The 23,633-nt window shown below is 39.8% G+C and overlaps 1 protein-coding gene and 1 long non-coding RNA gene across 3 annotated transcripts; both read left to right on the forward strand.

The window, feature by feature from the left end:
* The first annotated feature begins 1,782 nt into the window (after positions 1–1,782).
* LOC105902165 (CD48 antigen-like) lies at positions 1,783–18,243 on the forward strand. 2 transcript variants are annotated; one of them, XM_042703041.1, is made up of 4 exons: positions 1,783–1,933; positions 16,950–17,285; positions 17,476–17,811; positions 18,080–18,243. In XM_042703041.1, exons 1-4 carry the CDS (start codon positions 1,876–1,878, stop codon positions 18,226–18,228), a joined length of 879 nt encoding a protein of 292 aa, XP_042558975.1. In that variant the 5' UTR covers positions 1,783–1,875; the 3' UTR covers positions 18,229–18,243. The 2 variants fall into 2 exon arrangements, with proteins under 2 accessions (XP_042558975.1, XP_042558974.1); XM_042703040.1 differs by lacking the exon at positions 1,783–1,933 and adding an exon at positions 16,685–16,810.
* Positions 3,506–4,325, forward strand: LOC116218418. The gene is made up of 3 exons (XR_004162841.2): positions 3,506–3,613; positions 3,717–3,784; positions 4,262–4,325. It is a non-coding gene; the product is annotated as an uncharacterized LOC116218418 (long non-coding RNA).
* Positions 18,244–23,633: the final 5,390 nt, after the last annotated feature.

Below are 23,633 nucleotides of genomic sequence, written 5' to 3' on the forward strand. Positions count from 1 at the left end.
TGGTGTTTTTCTCTCAAAAATACCAGAGGGCACAAAGGTTCTTATGTGGAAGGTCCATGCCTGGCATTAAATCATTTTTGGGACCACCAGAAGAAATGTATTTAAATATAAGCCTGTCTCTGTATTAAATGTGTGGTTCGTGTTTAATTTACCTTACTTATAGGAATAAACATTTATATAATGCTTACCAAGGAAACAACTGTTCTGCTAACTGGTTCCTCTTTTGATGTGCGCATTCTGCCCAGTTATCATTTCCCGCTGCTGGTACATGCAGTTGTGCGGTAAAACACAACATGCCACAAAGAAGGCACTGGCTTCCTAAGGGCTGTATTGTAATGTGCCACCTGATCTGTCCAAGGGTCTGAAATGCAACTTTCAACAGGCCAGATGTTCGCTCAGTGACAGACATAGCGCTTAATGACGCAATATTCAATTGCCATTGCTGCTGAGTCGTTGGCATACTGTATGGCAGGTGCATAACGGATAGCTATTATCTCCTAATCTTCTTCAGGTCTCTGAGGTAGCACCCCATTTAGTGCTTTCCTTTTGAGTTCAGGCCACGGTGGGCCAATCGACTACAGGCACTTAATAGGCCACTATGTTAGAGACTGGAATAATAGAGAGGTAAAACGCTGACTGTACAAACAATCATTTTCTATGCCGTTATTGAGATAAAAAGATGCAGATCTGTAGGAATCCTTTCCATGATGTCAGACCCTTATAAGAACATTCATGAGCCTATCAGTGGCTAAAAAAAGTGGTTGCCAGTTTTACCGTTCTAATTCAATACTAGACAATCTTTCAATCTTTAATAGCAAAAATTCGGACCCAAAAAGATCTAAAAACGTTGAAATTTGGTAGTGAATGTTGACAACTGGGATATTTTAGTGTTTTAAAGATATTTGTTAGGACTTGGGACACTCAGCTTGAAAGCGGGGCAATCCCAGACACACAGGGATGTCTGGTCACCGTAGCTTAAGGCCTAAAGCCAAATGGACATCAAAGAACTAGTGGCGATGAAGGCTGACTGCTGTTTCACCTTATGTTGTCTGTCTCCTCAACTTTGACAAGTTTTCCAGTACCTGTGCTAGCCACACAGCCCCATAGCATGACGGACCCTGCACCAAATTTTACTGTACCAATATTTTTGTAGTAGAGTCCAAACTCACGTACGACTGAAAGGTGACATTTGGTCTTCTGGATGATGATCTGACCCATAACAATGCTGCGCTCTTGCCCAAAATATATTGAGTTTACGGAACAGCTAAAGTTCTGATTACTACACACTTTTGCAAAGCAAACTTAATAACAACATTTTAAGTTTTATGTGTTGTCTATGTTGACAAAACCATTTCCCTTATAGGAATCAAGTAACTAAACCTGGCATTGCACAATCTTTTTCATGGATAACATGTATTCCCTTCAATGGAAACTTTAAAGATGAACATTTGAAAATGAAAAGAATTAGAAAATATCCGATTGATATTTGCAATTATGATCCCGCTTATAACCCTTCTTCTATTCATTGTATGTGTTTGTGTGTTGATAACTTACCATGATTGTGTCTTCATATGTCGATGCTTAAGGCTGTCTACGGTGATGCCGGACTAGAGATGTAATAACATTGTTTTGAATGATCACAAATTTGATGTATGTATTTTATTGATATTAACCAATGTATGTATCCTTCAAAGGTCTAAAAGGCAGTTAGAACTAGATCAGCAGGTTAGAATTAGATCATGAACACACCAAGCGGGAAGGGACACGCCTTTCTGAACAGTCAAATGAGGGCGGAAGAGGAGGCACAAAAAATATTCCACTTGGCAGTATATTCTTTACAGTAAGAAAGTCAATAGTTACAAGAAATGCTCAAAAATGTATGGCTCAGCGATGATGCACATCGGGACATTAGTAGTTATTTTTATACATTATGGTAAGTATGCCAATACTGTGCTGTTGCGTTCTTGTGTAAGCATGGTCGAAACAGAATTGCGTTATTTCATTGTCCAGCAAACAGACTTTTGCGATGCTTGATTAAGAGAAGATTGTACGAATTTCATTTAGAATATCGTTAGGATAACATTACAAAAGTTTTTTCATTATTGATAGTTTCTAAACGAATGCTTAGTAGGGCAAACTTAAATATTCCATTACAACTGAAAATGTGCCGAAACCAGTTCACAGATATTAAATTATGTTTTGTTAAGAAAAATAATATTTACATGTCGAGGACTGAAACCCTGTTCAGCCAGACCAAGTGCAAACTTTCAGAGCTTTTCCATGCAAATATTTCAGACGAAACTCCCTAGTTGAAACAGGATGAATAGCACCTCAATTCCAATCATGTTGCTCCATGTCCTGTGCCGTTTTAATAATGATTTCACCTTGAGGCATTTTTTTTTTTACCTGATCCCCAGATCTGATGTATTCCTTGAAGGATGATGTGAAGAGAATAACAGCAAAAGAGGGGAACACTGTTACTCTGCAGCCTGAAGTACATACACTGGAGATTGATGCTCAAATTCTTTGGTCGTTTAATCAGGATAGTAAAGAGTCTAAAATAGTTAACAGTCAGGTGTTTAAAGGAGAGATTAATACAGAATATTCAGAGAGACTCAAAGACCGACTGCTGCTGGACAGAAGTACCGGATCTCTCACCATCAGAAACATCACCACCAGAGAGTCTGGGATATATCGCCTTCGAATAATTAGTGAACATGTCTCAATTTGGGACTTTAACTGTACTGTCTATGGTGAGTGAGAACACAGTAATACATCGTGTTTAATTAACCTGATACACACAAACACACACACACACAAATTAACAGACGTCATTTTGCATTTACCTGTATAATTAATGTACACTGTCCCTGTTACAAATTGTAGTGTGTTATGAATAGTTGTCTGATTACGTACAAACTCTTGTGTGTTTATCTCACCAGCTCCTGTCTCCGCCCCTAACATCAGTAGAGGACATTCTCACTCCAACAACAAAACTGCTAAGAGCCGCACTTGGTCAGGAGCTGAGTCCCAGTTCAGCTCCAACACAAGTTGTCAGGTGCAGTGTTCTGCGAAGAATGACAGGCAGGTGTCCTTATCCTGGTTCAGAGCGAATGAACTGCTTAGTCAAACCAGCAGTCCTGATGTCAACACCACCCTGTCCCTCACTCTGGATATAGATGAGAAAGACAACACTGTGCATAGTTGTGTGTCTGCCAATCCTGTCAGCAATGACACCACTTATCTCAACATCACTGCCATCTGTATTAATCAAAAAGGTTTGTCAACATCGTCTGAATTCTACCGTCCAAAGGTAAAAATTGTAATTTTGTCTGTAAGTGATCTAGTGTAAGACTAGGAAGGGGGCTGTTCACGTAATGTACCTTAACACAGTTTGACCAATAGATGGTAATACAACATTGTTAAACACTGGAGACAGTCTGCTTTTTATTGAAAAGAACTCATGTTAGTATTTGTCTTTCAGATCCTTCAATGTCTAGACGGCAGTATCTTATCGTTTTGTTAGCACTCTGCCTTTTTGCTACAATTGCAATTGTGGTCATGGCAATATATTTGAAGAAGAAAAGAGAAAATAATATTAGTAGATGTACAGGTGGGCATCCCAGTAAAGGCATGACTAATTCTTCTTATTTTTGCATTGATTTTGTGGAGTGCATGACTATACACCCACAAATCAAACTTGAAATGTTTTTCAGCTCACAGTCTTGAAGAGTCGCAGTATGCTGATGTGAAACATTGTGCACGTGCAAAGGAACAAAATCAGGTGATTATTACACTGGGGTGTTTTGTCGATGGCTCCATATTGTGGGCCCTAATAACATTGATGGGTAATGAGCAAAGCAATGAGCAAAGCCGGTCGCGCACGAACCAAAGCTATCGTGTGGCACGTGGGAGCATTGCACTGACCCACTCGAGTTTGCGCTTAGGATCTTCCTCATGGTTTTAAATTAACAAAATGATTTTGCCAAGTTATTAAATTAGCTTTAGTTCATATATTGTTGATGTTGCTCATGGCTTTGCTTGTTGTTCATTATCCATCAATGAAGTTAGGGCCACGTGTGTAGGCTACATGTATTTTCACTTTAACAGATTTGTAGGTGAATTTCTGCATCTAACTTTGCCTGACACATATATTACATCATGGCAGTAACCTCACAAATTCATATTGTAGGTTGTGATTCAATGTTTTCATGCCCTTGAAGCTTCTGAGTTGAAATTTTTTATTTGTATTTTGTCATAGGATGTCTTAAAGGAGACTGAACCGACCTGTGATACGATATACTCAGGTGTTGTGACATAACGTCCCTAAGAAACCAGCCATCAACAGCTTGAATGACTATAGACCGATTGCACTTACACCTGTAATCATGAAGTGCTTTGAGAAACTGGTTTCACGGCACATCAAATCAACCCTTCCCCCCACATTTGACTCGCATCAGTTTGCTTACAGAGCAAACAGGTCCACGGAAGATGCCATCGACGTAGCCCTCCACACCGCACTGAGCCACCTGGAACTCCGTGGAACCTATATAAGAATGCTCTTCATTGACTACAGCTCAGCTTTTAACACTATCATCCCTGACATACTAGTCAGCAAACTAACTGCACTAGGCCTCTCCCCCTCCATCTGCACCTGGATAAAGGACTTCCTCTCAAACCGCCCACAAACTGTAAAACTCGGTCCCCACCTTTCCTCCACCATCACTCTAAGCACTGGCTCTCCACAAGGCTGTGTGCTGAGCCCACTACTCTACTCCTTGTACACCCATGACTGTACTCCAACCCATCCCACCAACACCATCATTACATTTGCTGACGACACCACCGTGATCGGGCTCATATCAGAAGATGACGAATCAGCGTACAGGGATGAAGTACAGAAACTGACAGTGTGGTGCTCAGACAACAATCTGTCACTGAACACCACAAAAACGAAAGAATTAATTCTGGACTACAGAAGGCAAAGTGCAGTTCCGGCCCCACTCTACATCAACGGGGACTGTGTGGAGAAGGTCCACACCTTCAAATTCCTAGGAGCCAATTTATCAGATGACCTCTCATGGTCTGTCAACACCTCAGAGACAGTAAAAAAGGCACAGCAGCGACTACACTTCCTGAGAGTACTCAGGAAAAACAACCTGGAGTGTAAACTGATGGTGGCCTTCTACCGCACCACTATTGAAAGTGTACTAACCTACTGCATCTCGGCGTGGTACTCCGGTTGCACCGCAGCAGACAAGAGAGCCCTCCAAAGGGTCATCAACACAGCACAAAAAATCACTGGCTGCTCACTGCCCTCCCTGGAATCCATTGCCCGCTCCCGCTACCTTAGCAGGGCCAATAACATCTTAAAAGACTCCTCTCACCCAGGCCACCACCTGTTTACTCTCCTGCCCTCAGGCAGACGGTACAGATCCTTTAGAGCAAGGACCACGCGTCTTAAGAACAGTTTTTTCCCGACAGCCATCAGAACTCTAAATACCGACATGCACTAAACACTAAGCACTTTATTGACTACAAGTCACATACCATCTCAGTCACCTTACACATGTGCATAAACAAAGCTGTATTAATTGATGTATTTATTGAAGTACTTTAGTCTATGCCACCGCACTTTGTTCTACTCTTAATGTATATATATATATTTTTGGGGGGGCTGTTCCTACTGTTTTTGGATAGTTGTAGTATTGTTATGTTATATGTTGTTGTTGTGTTATATGTTGTCCCTCGTCACACCAACAGGAGAAGCACTCAAAATTTCGTTGTATAAATACAATGACAATAAAGGCTTTTCTATTCTATTCTATAAGATCAATGTATTGTACTTCTATTTAATTATTCTTTAATGTATGTTATGTTATTTATAACATACATTGGAAAACTTGCAACAGCAGCAGCTTTACCTGCAAAGTATTGTATTTTTTACTGTTCCGTTCTTTATTTCAAAATAATAGCATATTACGAGAAATAAATGTACAGTTCTTTACTGTATTCTTGTAAGTTTACAATACATTACTGGTCACAGTTTTGTCAGTAAAGTAATCTATATTTTTAGTATATAAACTGTATGTGAATCTACAGTATGTTTCTCGAGATGTTATGTTTTGTTATGGGAGCCAATGACTTAATGTCATTACAAAATATATGTATCTTTCATATCATTTAAAATATTATTTTATATTTATTATTTTATTATTATTTAGAAACCTAGGTTGGACAGGTAGGAGGGTCATGTAGGATTAAAGTTCTGTTCCTCTAGGTCTGTTTCTTTAGTTCTGTTTGTCTAGTTCTGTTCTGGTTTTAGCGTTCAAACTCAATACTCAACCGATTTCAATCATTAAGTGTTCCTGGTAAAATTTTGGACCCATATGTAAAAACTTGCAAAGGCTAAAATTGCAAGGATAGTTTGTAATGTACTAGTAATAATGTAATTATACTATATCAAGACCTTTTATTCAACTCACACATAAAACAGATCTCAAAGACATAATGTTTTCCATCTACACAATATTGTCTAAATCAGAAAAGTTCTATCCCTTCAAGATGCAGAAAAACAAATCCATGCATTTATTACTTCTTGGTTGGAAACTCATTACTGAGCAACAGCATCTGGGTGTCAGGAAAACCATGTGACTGTAGTGCTGGAACCATGCTGACCTGATCTATGGTAACATTATGTAACAGTTTTACCTTAAAATAACAGCTTCAAAATGATTTTGGTGGTATTCTGACTTGTAATATGGACAATGGCGTCTGTGTCACTGCCACAGCATGCCCGGTGCGTCTAGTGTCACTTTGGGAATTCTCGCAAGAACTGTGTAATGCTTTATGTCACCACCTCACGCGACAACAGCTAGAGCCATATGCTAGCTATAAGCTAGTGCAGTATTCTCTGTATGGACATCATGGCAGAGGCGACGAAGAAACCGAGGAAGATGTTGTCGGAGGAAGTGAGGAAAAGAAAAAGAGAGAATAACTGAGCAAGAGTCTCGGACTGACTTTTACTTTGCTTTTAAAAGATACAACAGGATGCAAGTCAGATGCCGAGCTGTTAGGAAAGTTGTCGACTCGCTAGTTTTTCATCATAAACGTGTCAGTTACATCTCTGTAACCTTATTGTTAACCTACATGTCAGAGTAAATAAAACTATGCAGAGTCATATTTGTGTCTGCCTACATGCTTCTTTAGCTTCTGCCGTTGTCTTTGCCGGTTCCATATCCTTCAGCTTGTCAACAAAAACACATGTACACTGTCTATTAGGGGGTCAAAGCGCGATTTGTATTCACGCCAGTGGTGTAAAAGTGAGCTACACTCCGCAACTTTTCGGGGGAGCTCAGTAGCAAAAAATACCAATTCTCGTGTAATGGGGCTTTAATGGAGTGAGAATCCAAAGGATACTACTCAGTGTAGTGGAGAGGATATAGACAACAAGAAGATAAAGGAGATGACTAGGAACTGCTACGGTTATTGTCAGAAGGCCTTTAATTAATTCCCTGCTATAAATATTAAAAATCATATAATACATTAATTCACTAAGCACTTATACATACTTACAATCACTGAGGGATAGTTTCAACTCATATTACATCAACACACAGTATACAATTTGTACACATTCACATTCATCATAATATAAATCCATAAAGTTTAGAAACACATTTTACCTTTTCCATATCCTCTGTGGTTTCAGCCTACCAAAGTCAGTGTGAGTTATATTCGTCTAAGACATGATAACATAGACATAGTATATATATATACAGTGGGGAAAATAAGTATTTGAACCCCTGTCGATTTCGCAAGTTTGACCACTTGCAAAGAAATGTGTGATCTATAATTGTAATAGGTGTATTTTAACAGTGAGAAACAGAATATCAACAAAAAAATCCAGAAAACTGCATTTTATAACATTTATGACTTAATTTGCATTTGATGCAGAAAATAAGTATTTGAACCCCTAGCAAAACATGACTTAGTACTTGGTGGAATAACCCTTGTTGGCAAGCACAGACGTCAGACTTTTCTTGTAGTTGGTCACCAGGTTTACACATCAGGAGGGATTTTGGTCCACTCCTCTTTGCAGATCCTCTCCAAATCAAAGGTTGCGTTTTCAATGGGAGGGAATGAGGGAATGAGGTTCAAGCCCAATAGTCCACGTTACATGGCCCCATCCATAGTCCCCTCGATGCAGTGGAGTCGTCCTGTACCCTTGGCAGAGAAACAGCCCCAAAGCATAATGTTTCCACCTCCATGCTTGACGGTGGGGATGGTGTCATATTCAGCATTCTTCCCCCTCCAAACGCGGCAAGTAGAGTTGATGCCAAAGAGCTTGATTTTGGTCTCATCTGACCACATCCTGTCTCCCAATCCTCCTTAGAATCATTTAAGTGTTCATTGGCAAACTTCAGACGGCCCTGTACATGTGCTTTCTTGAGCAGGGGGACCTTGCGAGTGCTGCAGTACTTCAAACCATTACGGCGTAGTGTGTTGCCAATGGTTTTCTTGGTGACTGTGGTCCCAGCTGCCTTGAGATCGTTCACAAGCTCCCCCTGTGTAGTTCTGGGGTTATTCTGCACCTTTCGGATGATCACCGATACCGCATGAGGGGATATCTTGCATGGAGCCCCAGACCTAGAGCGATTGACAGTTGTTTGGTGTTGCTTCCATTAACGAATAATCGCACCAATAGTTGTCTGCTTCTCACCAAGCTGCTTGCCGATGGTTTTGTAACCCATTCCAGCCTTGTGCAGGTCTACAATCTTATATCTGACATCCTTGGTCAACTCTTTGGTCTTGCCCATGGTGGTGAGGTTGAAGGTTGAAGTATGATTCTTTGGACAGGTTTCTTTTATATACGTCACCAGTTGAGATCAGGTGTACCTTGTTAGGCCTAATGAGGACTAATCTGTGTGCTTCTTGGGCACATAACTGGTCATTGGGAGCCAGAATTCTTGCTGTTTGCTTGGGGGTTCAAATACTTATTTTCTGCATCAAATACAAATAAAGTCATAAATGTTATAAAATGCAGTTTTCTGGATTTGTTTGTTGATATTCTATTTCTCACTGTTAAAATACACCTACCATTACAATTATAGATCCCACATTTCTTTGCAAGTGGCCAAACTTGCGAAATCGGCAGGGGTTCAAATACTTCTTTTCCCCACTGTATATGAACCCTTTTGACCTCTACATCATGCACTGTCATGCAGTGTCACTATGTGCCGTGTGTCAGATGACCTGCCTATGTATTGTAAACATGGCAGTGTTGACAGAACTCTAAGAACCATGCTTATTTTGAGAGAAGGATGTTCACTGTTTTGGAGACAGTACAGGATATTCCACTCGCAGGCCTTTCAGCCCCACGCACCTTCAGCAAACACCAATGCCAACCTCATGAGGGAGATATACAGTATAGAGCTAAAAAAGAGACTTAAAGTTTGGCATTGAAAAAAACTAAATTGCCATTGATAAAGAAAAAAAAACTGAAAAATACAACATTGGCATTGAAACACTTGTATTGAATTTTACTTTGGGCACTGAAAAGATGTTTTGATGGTTAGTTTGTTAATTCTGATGTGCTTTTTCAATGACAATCTCTTCTTTGTTTCTTCATGTCAGCCTTTTTCAGTGCGTTTTTTTTTTAATGATGCAAGTCTGTTTTCGATGTCAGCACTTTTCAATGTCAATTTACTGTCTCTGTTTCGGTGTGGAAGGGGAGGAGTTTAATGGGAGAGTGTGAGAAGGTGAAATCCCCCCCTTATCACCTTGGCACAAAAAAGGGCATTTCACGCATGTTGCCCTGCCAGAGACTAGGTCTCCCCCACTACGATGGTAGGGTCCGGGCTCCCCCACTCCAATTTATTTAAAGGGAGCCTCATTCTTAGCAGGAGAGAACCACTGGAAGAAAGGCATGTGAATTTAAAGAAGGACTTACCTGATGTGAGGATAAGTCAGACTTTGGTATACAGTGTTTAGATGCGTGTACACTGCCTAGTTTTGGTTGCCTAGTTTTGTTGCCTAGTTTTCGTGCTTAGCATGTGCCTAGAATGTGCCAGGGGATGTGCCTAGTGTGCCTAGTGTTTGAAAGTACCTTGAGTACCTTGTATGTCTTTGATTTATGTTTGTTCATTTTGTCTGCACTTGTTTGGAGTTGATATAGAGAATCCCCCATGTAAATAAATAAGAGATATATTTTTATATGAAGCCACCATCTCCTGCACTGTGTTCTTCCCAACTTCACCACCAACTCCAGTCGCATACCTCCCAAAACGTGGGGTGACCGCTTCTCACTGGTAACTCCTTTCTCACTGGTAGGCTCCGACCAGCATAATAAAGAAAGCTGAAATAGCAATAACACAGAGAAGTAAGTAAATGTTATGGATTGAGTTTTGTGGTGACTCCACTGTGGAAATACCACACTTACAATTAAGCTATGCAGTATACAACGTTTTTCCCCATAATTTCTAGATATATGTTCTTACCTTGTAATGAATACCTATATACCTACCTACCTTACACAATAAATACATGTTTTTCTTAGATTCAATGGGCAACACATCTCTGAACGTGGGCATGGTTGAACATATGGGGGATAGTGAAAAGAAGAAGAGAAAATCCCACGGAAACCCTTTTTTTTATCTGTCTCTGCGTATCTGTTTTAGCTCCATACAGATCGGGCTGGTTACATAACTGTTTGACACTCAGTCAGGAAAAAATGGGATGTGTCCACCAGTGTGCTCAGAAGAAAACAGAACTGAAACCCTATACGAAACCCTAAATTATGTGTGGTATGTGGTCATTAATTTTGTCTCTTGCGCCCTCTCCTGGCTTGTTATTGCAACTGTCTCCTGTGCATTTCCCATTGGCCAAAAAGGGGTGGAACTCATAGCCTGCTGAGTACACACACACACACAAACACACACACAAGTATGATGGATACTATTGGATGTTTTGATGCTAGAATAAACTGTCTATGCTATAACCTTACTATTTACAATTCGTTCTTTCCCATTTCTGGGCGGTGTGTAGGCCTAGATGTCACAGGTTCAGTTTTTGTATTATTCAGTTAGCTTATCAATATCCTTTGGCTGTGAAGCACCCCTTCCCAATATACAGACACGGATGCAGAAGTAGAGAAACAATAATCTTTATTTAATACATTAGCTAATAAATATGTAGAAAAGGTGAAACGAGTAAAAGAGTCCAATTCATTGGCTTAAGCAGTCCACTCTCCTCCTACGTATGGCTGGCAGGCGTGCCGGTCCCTCACTGTCGCAGCTGGGCTTCACTAGGAAGTACACATACACACGCACGCACACACACACACACACACACACACACCGTCAGGTAGGCAGCCACTTGTAGATTGCCTATAGGCCTACCGTGAATGTGGAGGCTCACTAACCAAGACAACCAACATACATAGTCATTAGCAGGCTACTGCCCTTCTACGCTAGCGGCGCTATACACTGCTCACCACTCGTAGAATATGCACAGTCTTGCTTAATCTAAACTAACAGGGCAAGGAAGGGCCACTTAGCTCGTTGAGGGAGGAAAGCTCCACACTTCTCTCCTCCCTGGCAGCTGCGCAGAAGGAGGTGTATGTCCACACTGGTTACGGCTCCACTGTAGTCGCGGCTGGTTTATGTTGTCCTGAGTCAGCCTTCCGTCAGCTGGGATCCCTACGAGACGTCACGTCTCCACTCTCGCTTTCCCCAAAGACGGTGTTCCTTGGCCCTCTGCTTCCAAACTCTCCTCTGCAACTCGCGGCACTCCGCCGAAATCCTGTAACAAATAACAGCAAAGCCAGGGCGGGGGAACTTCCCCCACTCTCTCCTCTCCCCATGTATGAGGCTCCTGCTCGCTATGGCTAAATAAACCAGCTGCCTTGAATTGACTGATTACAGGATAATTAATGCAGGATTGGTAGACAAATTGCTGGTCTAGTGCAGCACCCCATTGCTTCCCTCACCTATGCTTCCCTCACATACAGTTCCTACCGTAACCTGCTCTTTACACCCACGTACCCCCGTGACATAGACACAAGTAGGATTTGAGATTTGTAAAGTGTGATTTGTAAAGTACAGTATTTCAGGGTGGTAATAGAATGGGGGGAACTCTTCTATCAGGAAGACCCAAGAACAATTTTGGATGCATGGAACATGCCATTGATACTGATATACCACAGTGGTACATGACACTGCTAAACAAAGCAAGAAAAGGAAGACAGAAGTACAAGGGCTGTGTACCGAAAAGCCTTCATATTTAACAAACATAAACTCTGTGACACAAACTTAGAAGCACAGTCCGATACGTGGGTTAAGGGAGTTGTGCAGGCAGTCATGTCTCCCCTCTCAGTCTGACACACAGTCCACTCAGCCACAGAAGTCTGTGGGCAGCAAAGGAGATAAGGCAGAAAGGGTCCAGAAGCCAAGATTGACAGTTCAGTAAAAGCACCCAGTACAGGGACAGGAAGCCAGGCAGTTGGTGGTTTGTAGTGAGTGGTGTGGCAGTGAGCATAATGAGCTATAACCTAACTCTTTAACCCAGACAGAGGGATGAATGAATACATTTTTGTTGCAGTGTTTGTCATGAGTTCCAGGATGAAGTGTTATGGTGAAAAGTTGTCTTGCAGAATTCAGATTTTACAGTGGGGATGTTAAAGAGAATGGACTTGTTTTACCATTGTGCCTAGTGGTGGTTGAATGTGAGAAAACAGCTGAGTATGATGATAACAAGTGTACCAAGGATTCTGCCTACACACTGAAAGGAAAAGGAGAGACTGTTGAAATGTGATGAGCGGAATTTTAGTCCAGAGTCCAGTGAGTGGTCCAATTAAGACACTTATGCTTATCGTTTATCTTTGGTTTTCAGCAACATTTTTTGTCCACTCACGTATGACTGAAAGGTGACATTTGGTATTCTGGATGATGATCTGACCCATAACAATGCTGATGCTCCAGCCCAAAATGCATTGAGTTTATGGAACAAACTTCAAAAATAAGAATAATGGAAAAAGATATATTATAAAGTAGGCCAATGTGTCATATTGGTTGTTTTTGCATAATTTCACAATTCGTTCATTGATCTGAAGGACATTACAGTATTCAGTAATGGAAACAGGAACAGTAATGAAAAAGCTACTAGTGCCCTCCAGTGGTAAAGGACAGTACTGCATGCCCTTCAGTAATGTTTGAAGAACATCCACTGACTCGAACGCAGGTTACTTACAGGAACCAAAAAACGAAGTATTAATTCTAATGAATTTGACAATGATTCCCCTTACCTCTCCTATATAAACCACAGGGTTATTGTCTATGTAAAGGTTCAGTTTGTGTTTCTTGTGAAAAAAATGAATTACATGACCCATATTAATGACATATTAAGGAGAATAGTAGACATTGTTTTAATGGCAAGGCAGCTTGGATTGTGCCACTGAAGACTTGCCACTCCACCATTGCTTAATGTGGTTCTCCTAGTGCCGCTTTCTTTTGGATGTAAGGGATAAAGTACTGTATCAAATGAAAAGCATAGGCTTATATATATATATTGTGATTGATACTACTACTTTATACTATTATGCTTTCATAGCATCATTTAAATATGATTTTAAATACTCTTAGTTTTTCCCATGATAACATATCAACAACAATATCCACATCCTTTAATTTTGTCTAATAAGACAGCTAGCATGGTGTTCAGTTTAGCACAATCAAAGTGAGTTTGATGTGGTGAACTACTCCTCCCTACTTCTAATGCCTCATGTGGTTCGATGAAGTGTAGATTTTGTGAATCCACACTGCCACCCCATCTATCAATGAGTATATCTTTATCACATTACTCTGATGGACTCTAACTTGGAAGAAGTCATTAGGAGTTGATGCCATGAGGCCGGTGTGGTCTTATGATGCATCTTCTGCTGAGCTGTGTGGTTAGGCTTGCAAACAGTAGAGAGGGTGGCTGCAGACTAGACCACAGAGTTAGGCTTGCAAACAGGAGAGAGGGTGGCTGCAGACTAGACCACAGTTGGGTCACATTCACATAGACAACCTGGTTAAAGCCCAAAGACATGCTCAGCTTGATGCCCAACAAAGCTTAGTGATGTGTCTTATTCATTGTGATTAATTTACTACCATTTTGTTACACCATGCTAGTTTGCACTGTTGTGATTTAATATTCAAAATCCTTTTTTTTGTTAGTCTTTGTTAAAATATAAACACAGTCTTGGAGTACAATCCACAATCTATTGAGAAACGCATACCAATTAACTAGCAAAACAAAGAGAAGTGTTAAGTAATAGTGTTAATTGATAACTACAGTAATTACAAAACTGTATGGCAGACAAAGGGAGGGGGGTTAACAATTGTTTTGTTTGTACCAAGTTCTTGATTTTAACCAGTCTCTAAGTTTGAGTCAGTTTGGTGAAGTGAAGATTTGTAAAGAATATTGAATAGACACCATTTAGGAGTGGGGTTGTGGATTTCATTTGCTTATGGGTTTTGTGCTTAAATGTGGAGGACTAACAAGAACACAACCTGCATGTTCCTTCCAAGCAGACCTTTCACACTGTGACCAAGGACATTTGTTGTTGTGAGAATCTTGCAATTGATACTTGTGGAGGTACCTCCCAACTTGTGGAAGTACCTTCCAACAAGAATCCATCATTGGTTTTGAGTAGACCAGCTAAAGCTGCATTTCTTTCTAGGTTTTCTTTCCTTTCAAACTGATTTATTGAAAGGGACATGGTGACAATGTATATGCTTTCAAAATGACCTTTTTCAGGCAATTGTATGCCCACATGCACACATAATGCAAATCATTTTCAGTAACTCTTATAAGTCTTACCCTCCTCTCACTCTTTGTCAGTGGTACATCATTGTTACCAAACAGTTAGACAAGAAGGAAGCAAGACATTAAAAACTAAAAAAAACCTAGTTTCCTGTAGTAGTGACGGACATACCTGAAACAATTCAAGCTTATGATGATGCGATCTTGACTGAGTTGAATCATTATTTTCTACTGTGCTCAGGAGCTTTAAGTAAACTGTGGTATGCTTGTGTTTATACTGATAACTATGTTATCTGAAATGCCAAACTGGCCTCAATTTCATGCAGAGTTTTCATACTGACTTTTGACGTTACAGTATTACAATGGATCAGAAATCCAGACAGTGGTCTTTTCACTATTATATTTACTGGTTGACTATCAATAATTCAATTCCATAGCCGTAACACATATGATGCATGTAATTCATATCAAGTATATTTCACAGATGTTTCTTATGAAATAATTATTTTTAGTAGCCTACTTGCAATTGGTGTTCTTATTTCACAAAACAAAGTATACAGTAATCAAAAAGCTATTCAGTTCATTCTGATTTGGGCTTTGGCATTTGGGCTTTGGCAATAGAATGCAAAGTTAGTTTGATGAACACAATAACATAATTGTTACAATACTTACAATGAGGCAGACCTAGACAGTTAAACACACAAGAACTTAGATGTAATAAGATCTCTGATACACAGACAGCTGTAGAAAAGTAATGGATCGTATCCCTTTAGTGGATCATGTTACTTTCACAGCAAGCGTATTAATGTTTTTAGCAGACTTAATTGCTGTCACAATCCACCCATGAGGCAGAGCCGTGTGCTCGCCTGCAAAGTAAATTCGGTTCTCACTCTGGATGCGTAAAGCTGTCTACGGTGCTGAATCATACAATCCTTAAAATCATTATTTTAAATTGTCACAAAATTGTTGATATTTATTACTGATATTAACCAATGTACTCTCTAAATCTCTGAAAAGGCAATTTTACAATACACATAACATGGAAGAACACGATTGAATAATTCAACCATTTACTTCAGGCAAATAATATGACATGGGTTTTCAAGGTCAACCGTACCAGGACTGTGTTCCCCAAAAGTGTCGTTACACAACTACCATAGTCGAATGATAGAGAGACTATTTTGAACGTGCTCTCTCCACGGTAACAAGAGTGGTTGGTCAACAGCACTTTCGGGAAACACAGTCCATTATAGTTAACTAAAAATCCCTATTAAACTCACAAGGTTGTTAAAACTGTTGCGTTCATCACTCACACTCTGTCTTGCTCCATCTTTTCGAGGGATAACATGTATTCTCTTCAATGGAAAATTTGAAGGTGAACTTTAAGATTTGTTTTCCCTCTTTGATTTCTATGCCACGTGATGTATGGTATAACCTGAATTTATCCTGCATTCGCTTGTGCTGCTTTCACTAGAGTGAGCCGTATTTTTTTCTTCCTGGTTCCAAAGAAATATCCCTGTGTAAATATGAAAAGAATTAGAAACAATCCGATTTATATTTGCAATTATGATGATCCTGCTTATAAATCTTCTTCTATTCATTATGTGTGTTTGTGTTTTGATAACGTACCATGATCGTGTCTTCATATCAGCTTAAAGTTGTCTACGGTGCTAAATGACTAAATATGTAATACCATTGTTCTGAATTATCACAAATTTGATATATGTATTTAATTGATATAAACCAATGTACTCTCCAAAGTTCTTAAAGACAGTTTTAGAACTACACCTTAAACACACTGAGCGGAAAGGGATAGGCTATGCCTTTCTGAACGGTCCAATGAGGGCGGAAGGGGCAAGCATAAAGAATATTACACTATGGTAGAATATTTGGTAAAGCAATTGCGTTGCCATTGGAAAATCAATAGTTACAAGAAATGCTCAACAAATGCATGGCTCAGCGATGATGCACATCGGGACATTGCTAGTTATTTTTCTACATTATGGTAAGTAGGGTAATACTGTGCTGTTGCGTTCTTATGTAAGCATGGTCGAAACAGAATTGCGTTATTTCATTGTCCAGCGCATGTCCTGTGCCGTTTTAATAATTATTTCACCTTGAGGCATTTTTTACCTGATCCCCAGATCTGATGTGTTCCTTGAAGGATGATGTGAAGAGAATAACAGCAAAAGAAGGGAACACTGTTACTCTGCAGCCTGAAGTACATGCACTGGAGATTGATGCTCAAATTCTTTGGTCGTTTAATCAGAATAGTAAAGATCCTAAAATAGTTAACAGTCAGGTGTTTAAAGGAGAGATTAATACAGAATATTCAGGGAGACTCAAAGACCGACTGCTGCTGGACAGAAATACCGGATCTCTTACCATCAGAAACATCACCACCAGAGAGTCTGGGATATATCGCCTTCATATAATTAGTGAACGTATCTCATATTGGCACTTTAACTGTACTGTCTATGGTGAGTTAAAACACAGTAATACATAGTGTATTAATTAACCTGATACACACATACACGCACGCACACAAATTAACAGAAGTAATTTAGTATTTACCTGTGTAATTAATATACACTGTCCCTGTTACAAATTGGTGTATGTTATGAATAGTTGTCTGATTAAGTACAAACTCTTGTGTGTTTATCTCACCAGCTCCTGTCTCTGCCCCTAACATCAGTAGAGGACATTCTCACTCCAACACCAAAACCGCTAAGAGCCGCACTTGGTCAGGAGCTGAGACCCAGTCCAGCTCCAACACAAGTTGTCAGGTGCTGTGTTCTGCGAAGAATGACAGGCAGGTGTCCTTATCCTGGTTCAGAGCGAATCAACTGATTAGTCAAACAAGCAGTCCTGATGTCAACACCACCCTGTCTCTCCGTCTGGATATAGATGAGAAAGACAACACTGTATATAGTTGTGTGTCTGCCAATCCTGTCAGCAATGACACCACTTATCTCAACATCACTGTCATGTGTATGAATCAAAAAGGTTTGTCAACATCGTCTGAATTCTACCATCCAAAGGTAAAAATAATAATTTTGTCTGTGTAACATGTGTTAATGGTACTTTTGACTGGATTGTATGTAATGCTACATTGAATAAATGTCAATGTGCAATAGACTAGGAAGGGGGCTGTTCACGTAATGTACCTTAACACAGTTTGACCAATGGATGGCAATACAACCACATTGTGAAACACTGGAGACAGTCTGCATTTTATTGAAAATAGCTCATGTTAGTATGTTTTGTCTTTCAGATCCTTCAATGTCTAAACGGCAGTATCCTATCTTTTTGTTACCACTCGGCCTTTCTGCTACAATTGCAATTGTGGCCGTGGGAATGTGTGTGAAGAAGAAAAGAGAATATAATATTAGTAGAAGTACAGGTGGGCATCCCAGTGACTAATGACTAATTCTTCTTATTTTTGCATTGATTTTGTGGAGTGCATGACTATAGACCAACAAATCAAACTTGAAATGTTTTTCAGCTCACAGTCTTGAAGAGACGCAGTATGCTCATGTGAAACATTGTGCACGTACAAAGGAACCAAATCAGGTGATTATTACACTGGGGTGTGTTTTGTCAATGGCTACATATTTCATTGATGGGTAATGAGCAAAGCAATGAGCAAAGCCGGTCGTGCATGAACCAAAGCTATCGCGTGGCGTGTGGGAGCATTGTGCTGACCCACCCAGGTTGGTGCTTAAGATCTTGCTCATGGTATTAAATTAGCAAAATGATTTTGCCAAGTTATTAAATTAGCTTTAGCTCATGTATGGTTGATTTTACTTATTGCTTTGCTCGTTGCCAGTTGCCCCTCAATGAAGTTAGGGCAGCGTGTGTAGGCAACATGTATTTTCACTATAACAGATTTGTAGTTGAATCTCTACATCTATCTTTACCTGACACATATATTACATCCAATATTGTAGGTTGTGATTCAATGTTTTCATGCCCTTGAAGCTTCTGAGTTCATCTGTGAATTAAAACTTTTTTTCTTTTTTGGATGTCTTGATTTCAGGAGTCAGAACTGACCTGTGAGGCGATATATGCTCAGGTGTTGTGACATGAGATGAATGTATTGTACATTTATTTAATGATTATTTAATGTATGTTATTTCATTGATTACAAACATTGTACAACTTTTCACTGTAACTTTACAGTAGCAGTAGCTTCACCAGCAAAATATTGTATTTGTCTGCTGTTTCGTACGCCATTTCACAATTACAGCATGTCCAGTTCTTTACTGTATTCTTGTAAATTTACAGTGCATTACTGGTATTGAGAATGTTACTGTACTACTATTACTACTTTTTCAGAATGTTCCTCTCTCTATCAAACTTGATGTATTACATTACTTGCACTAACATGGTGGAATAGAATGATGATAATGGTTGGATGTTTTTTTAGTTACTATCCCCGTTTGTTCCCCTGTGCCCCTGTTCTGATGAATCCAATAAACTCTGTCAACCAACGTCTCTGCGTCGTCTGAAGTCCGTGACACTATCAAACTTCATGTATTACACTACTTGTACTGAAATGGTTGAATAGAATGATAATGGTTTGATTTTTCTTTTAAGTTACCTCCCTATCCTGTTTTATATACAACTTTGACAATGTGCCCTGGCAATGAAAATTAAACTCAGCTAACAATGATTGAAACTGATTGATAAACAGATTGAAATATATCATTAGATGTAATTTGTTAATATTCAACTAAGGTAGACCTGTTGTCCACAGTACTATTTACTGTTACTGACATACTCCGGCCCTCCTACAGAGCCTGACAGAGAGATCTGGCCTTTCTAAGACAAAGTCTGGACAGGTACCTTGGATACACCCAAAAAATCAAGATATTCTACACTATCCTTGACATTCAGAAACAAATTTGATGATTCAGAAACAAAGGTGTCTACATTTGATCTCAGTATTTGCATTGGGTGGAAACTCATTATTGAGCAACAGCATCAGGGTGTCAGGAAAACAATGGAGACTGTAGTGCTACAGTGCTACCCGGTGACCTGATCTATGGCAACATTATGTAACAGTTTTACCTTAAAATAACAGCTTCAAAATCATTTTGGTGGTACACTGACTTTTAATATGGAGAATGGCGTCTGTGTCACTGCCACAGCACGCCTGGTATTGCACTATGTAACTTTGGGGTACACGGCACGAGACCTCTCGCAAGAACTACGTAATGTTTTATAGCACCACCTCAGGCACAACAACTAGACCTATTTGCTAGCTATAAGAGGAAGCTCCTACCTATGTAATACAATGAAAGATAGTTACACATATTACAATGAAGTTCCTGACCCGGCTGTATGTCATATGTATGTTCAGCTACTGTGGTAAGTACCTCGTCCAAACTATTGTAACAGGTAATATCAGTCATGTGTAGTTAGAGACAGGTAGGTGATTTATTTCAGAGTTTTTTGTTCTTCCTCTTTATATCCCGATAGCAATACATAAATTAAATGCTAGTTGCACAAGAATGGCAGAGAACATACAGCCCAAATTTCTAGTTGCACCTACACCTACAACAGCTTGTACTGCTAAATAAAGCAAGAAAAGAAAGACAGAACTACCAGGGCTGTGTACCGAAAAGCCTTCATATTTAAGAAACATAAACTCTGTGACACAAACTTAGAAGCACAGTCCGATACGTGGGTTAAGGGAGTTGTGCAGGCAGTCATGCCTCCCCCTCTCAGTCTCACACACAGTCCACTCAGCCACAAAAGTCTGTGGGCAGCAAAGGAGAAAAGACAGAAAGGGTCCAGAAGCCAAGATTGACAGCTCAGTCAACCACAGGGACAGGAAGCCAGGCAGTTGGTGGTTTGTACTGAGTGGTGTAGCAGTTAGCATAATGAGCTATAACCTAACTCTTCAACTACATTTTTGTTGCAGTTTTTGTCATGAGTTCCAGGATGAAGTTGTGCTATGGTGGAAAGTTGCCTTGCAAAATTCAGATTTTATGGTGGTTATGTTAAAGAGAATGGACGTGTTTTACCATTGTGCCTAGTGGTGGTTGAATGTGAGAAAACAGCTGAGTATGATGGTAACAAGTGTACCAATGAATCTGCCTACACACTGGGAGGCAAATGAGAGACTGTTGAAATGTGATGAGCGGAATTTTATGTCTTATAGATAGAGTCCAGGGAGTTCCAATTAAGACATACTGTGCTAATCTTTTATCTGTGGTTTTCTGCAACATTTTTCATCCAAACTCACGTATGACTGAAAGGTGACATTTGGTCTTCTGGATGATAATCTGACCCATAACAATGCTGCGCTCTAGCCCAAAATATATTGAGTTTACGGAAAACAAAAAAAACGATAAAGTATAAAAAAAATTATACAAGGTACAATCACATGTATGTAATGAGACTCACACCCTGTGTGTCAGTGTAGGCTGACTGGCTACACACCTTTGCAAAAACAGACTTAATAACATGTAGTCAGCCGACAAGCCCATATTTCCATGCTGCTTGTGGGATCTTTGGTTAAGCCTGCAGGAGAGGAACAAGAGACTGGTCTGCTGCATGAATGTCACCCCATATCCCATAATAAGGTTATCAGCCATCAAAGAGGAATGGGGGGGACAATACAAAGTTGAACAGTTAAAGATGTGACATCATAATTGTGAAATGTATGTGCTGTAAAAAGGGCCATAATGGTTGTTTTTGCATATTTTCACAATTTGTTAATTGATCTGAAGGACATTACAGTATTCAGTGATGTATACCGGAAAGGTAATGAACAAGCTTCAGAGGGTGGTGAAAACTGCCCAACGCATCACCGGTTCCTCACTCCCCACCATTGAGGCTGTCCAGAGCAAGAGATGTCTGCGCAGGGCGCACAGCATCGTCAGGGACAGCTCTCACCCCAGCCACAGACTGTTTCCCTCCCCCCTTCTGGGAGGCGCTTCAGGGTCCTCGGTTCCGGGACCAGCAGGTTCAGGAACAGCTTCTTCCCTGCGGCTGTCACCCTGCTGAACTCTGCACCATGGTGATATCCCCCCCACACACACACCTTCTCCAGTGACTGTACTTTCCCCCCCTCACCCTGGCCTGGATTGACATACACCCTCTTCCAGCCACTGAACATTTGCACTAGACTGTTTTTTTTTTTACAACTGTATTATCTCACTTATAGTGTATTGATATTTGTATCTATTTATATACATATCTTGTCCATAGTGTATTAATCGTACTTATATCATACCATACCCCTTAACTTACTCTGTATATAACATTACTACTACCATTTCATTACATTTTTCTCATTTTCATTTAATTTACTATCATCACTTGCACTTTATGTATACTTATCATATCTGCCCTACCTACTTCTATTGCTGCTAGTCTTCTATCAATACTGTTCATACTCCATATCTTATTTCATACTGTATATATCTTATTTATTTACATATTACCACTTTGCATATGCACATACTCTGCACTTTTACTTTTTTGCACTTCTGGTTAGATGCTATACTGCATTTCGTTGTCTCAGTAGTGGTACTCTGTGCAATGACAATACAGTACAATTGAATCCAATCTACTAGTGCCCACTAGTGGTAAAAGACAGTACTGCATGCAGTACTGGATGTTTGAAGAACATCCACTGACTTGAACGCAGATTACTGTGTTTACAGGAACCAAAAACCAAAGTATTAATTCTACTGAATTTGGCAATGATTCCCCCTACCTCTCCCATATAAAACCCATAATTATTTTGTTTGTCTATGTTGTCAGACACTTATAATAACATTATGAGCCTGTCAGTGTTGAAAACAAGTTTACTTTGACGAATGGTTAAAAAATACTGGAGTTCACCTCTAAATAAGTAGGAATCTCGAGAAACTAAAGTAAAATATTGCAAAAGTAAAGACTTTTATTGTGTGAAATCAAGGGGTGCCTTATCTTAACCTAAAACACACACACTCCTCCTTACTTTTACTGCCTCATGGTTAGATGAAGTGTATATTTTGTGAATTCACACGGCCACCCCATCTATCAATGAGTATATCTGAATCACATTACTCTGATAACCTTGGAGAAAGTAATTTGGAGTTGATGCCATGAGGCCTGTGTGGTCTTATGATGCATCGTGTGCTGAGCTGTGTGGTCTGGCTTGCAAACAGTAGAGAGGGTGGCTGCAGACTAGACCACAGAGTTAGGCTTGCAAACAGGAGAGGGTGGCTGCAGACTAGACCACAGTTGGGTCACATTCACATAGACAACCTGGTTAAAGCCCAAAGACACATGCTCAGCTTGATGCCCAACAAAGCTTAGTGATGTGTCTTATTTATTGTGATTAATCTACTACCATTTTCTTACACCATGCAAGTTTGCACTGTTGTGATTTAATATTCAAAATCCTTTTTTTTTGTTAGTCTTTGTTAGAATATAAACACAGTCTTGGAATACAATCCACAATCTATTGAGAAACGCATACCAATTAACTAGCAAAACAAAGAGAAGTGTTAAGTAAAAAATGACGATTGATAACTACAGTAATTACAAAACTGTATGGCAGACAAAGGGAGGGGGGTTAACAATTGTTTTGTTTGTACCAAGTTCTTGATTTTAACCAGTCTCTAAGTTTGAGTCAGTTTGGTGAAGTGAAGATTAGGATGGGAGTTGTGGATTTAATTTGTTTATATGCCTTTTGTGCTTAAATGTGGAGGACTAACAAGGAGACAACCTGCATGGTCCTAAACTAGCATACCTGTCACACAGTGAGCAAGGACATTTGTTGTTGTGAGAATCTTAAAATTAATACTTGTGGAAGTACCTTTACA

Source organism: Clupea harengus, chromosome 22, assembly GCF_900700415.2.
Source record: "Clupea harengus chromosome 22, Ch_v2.0.2, whole genome shotgun sequence".
Classification (NCBI taxonomy): domain Eukaryota; kingdom Metazoa; phylum Chordata; class Actinopteri; order Clupeiformes; family Clupeidae; genus Clupea; species Clupea harengus.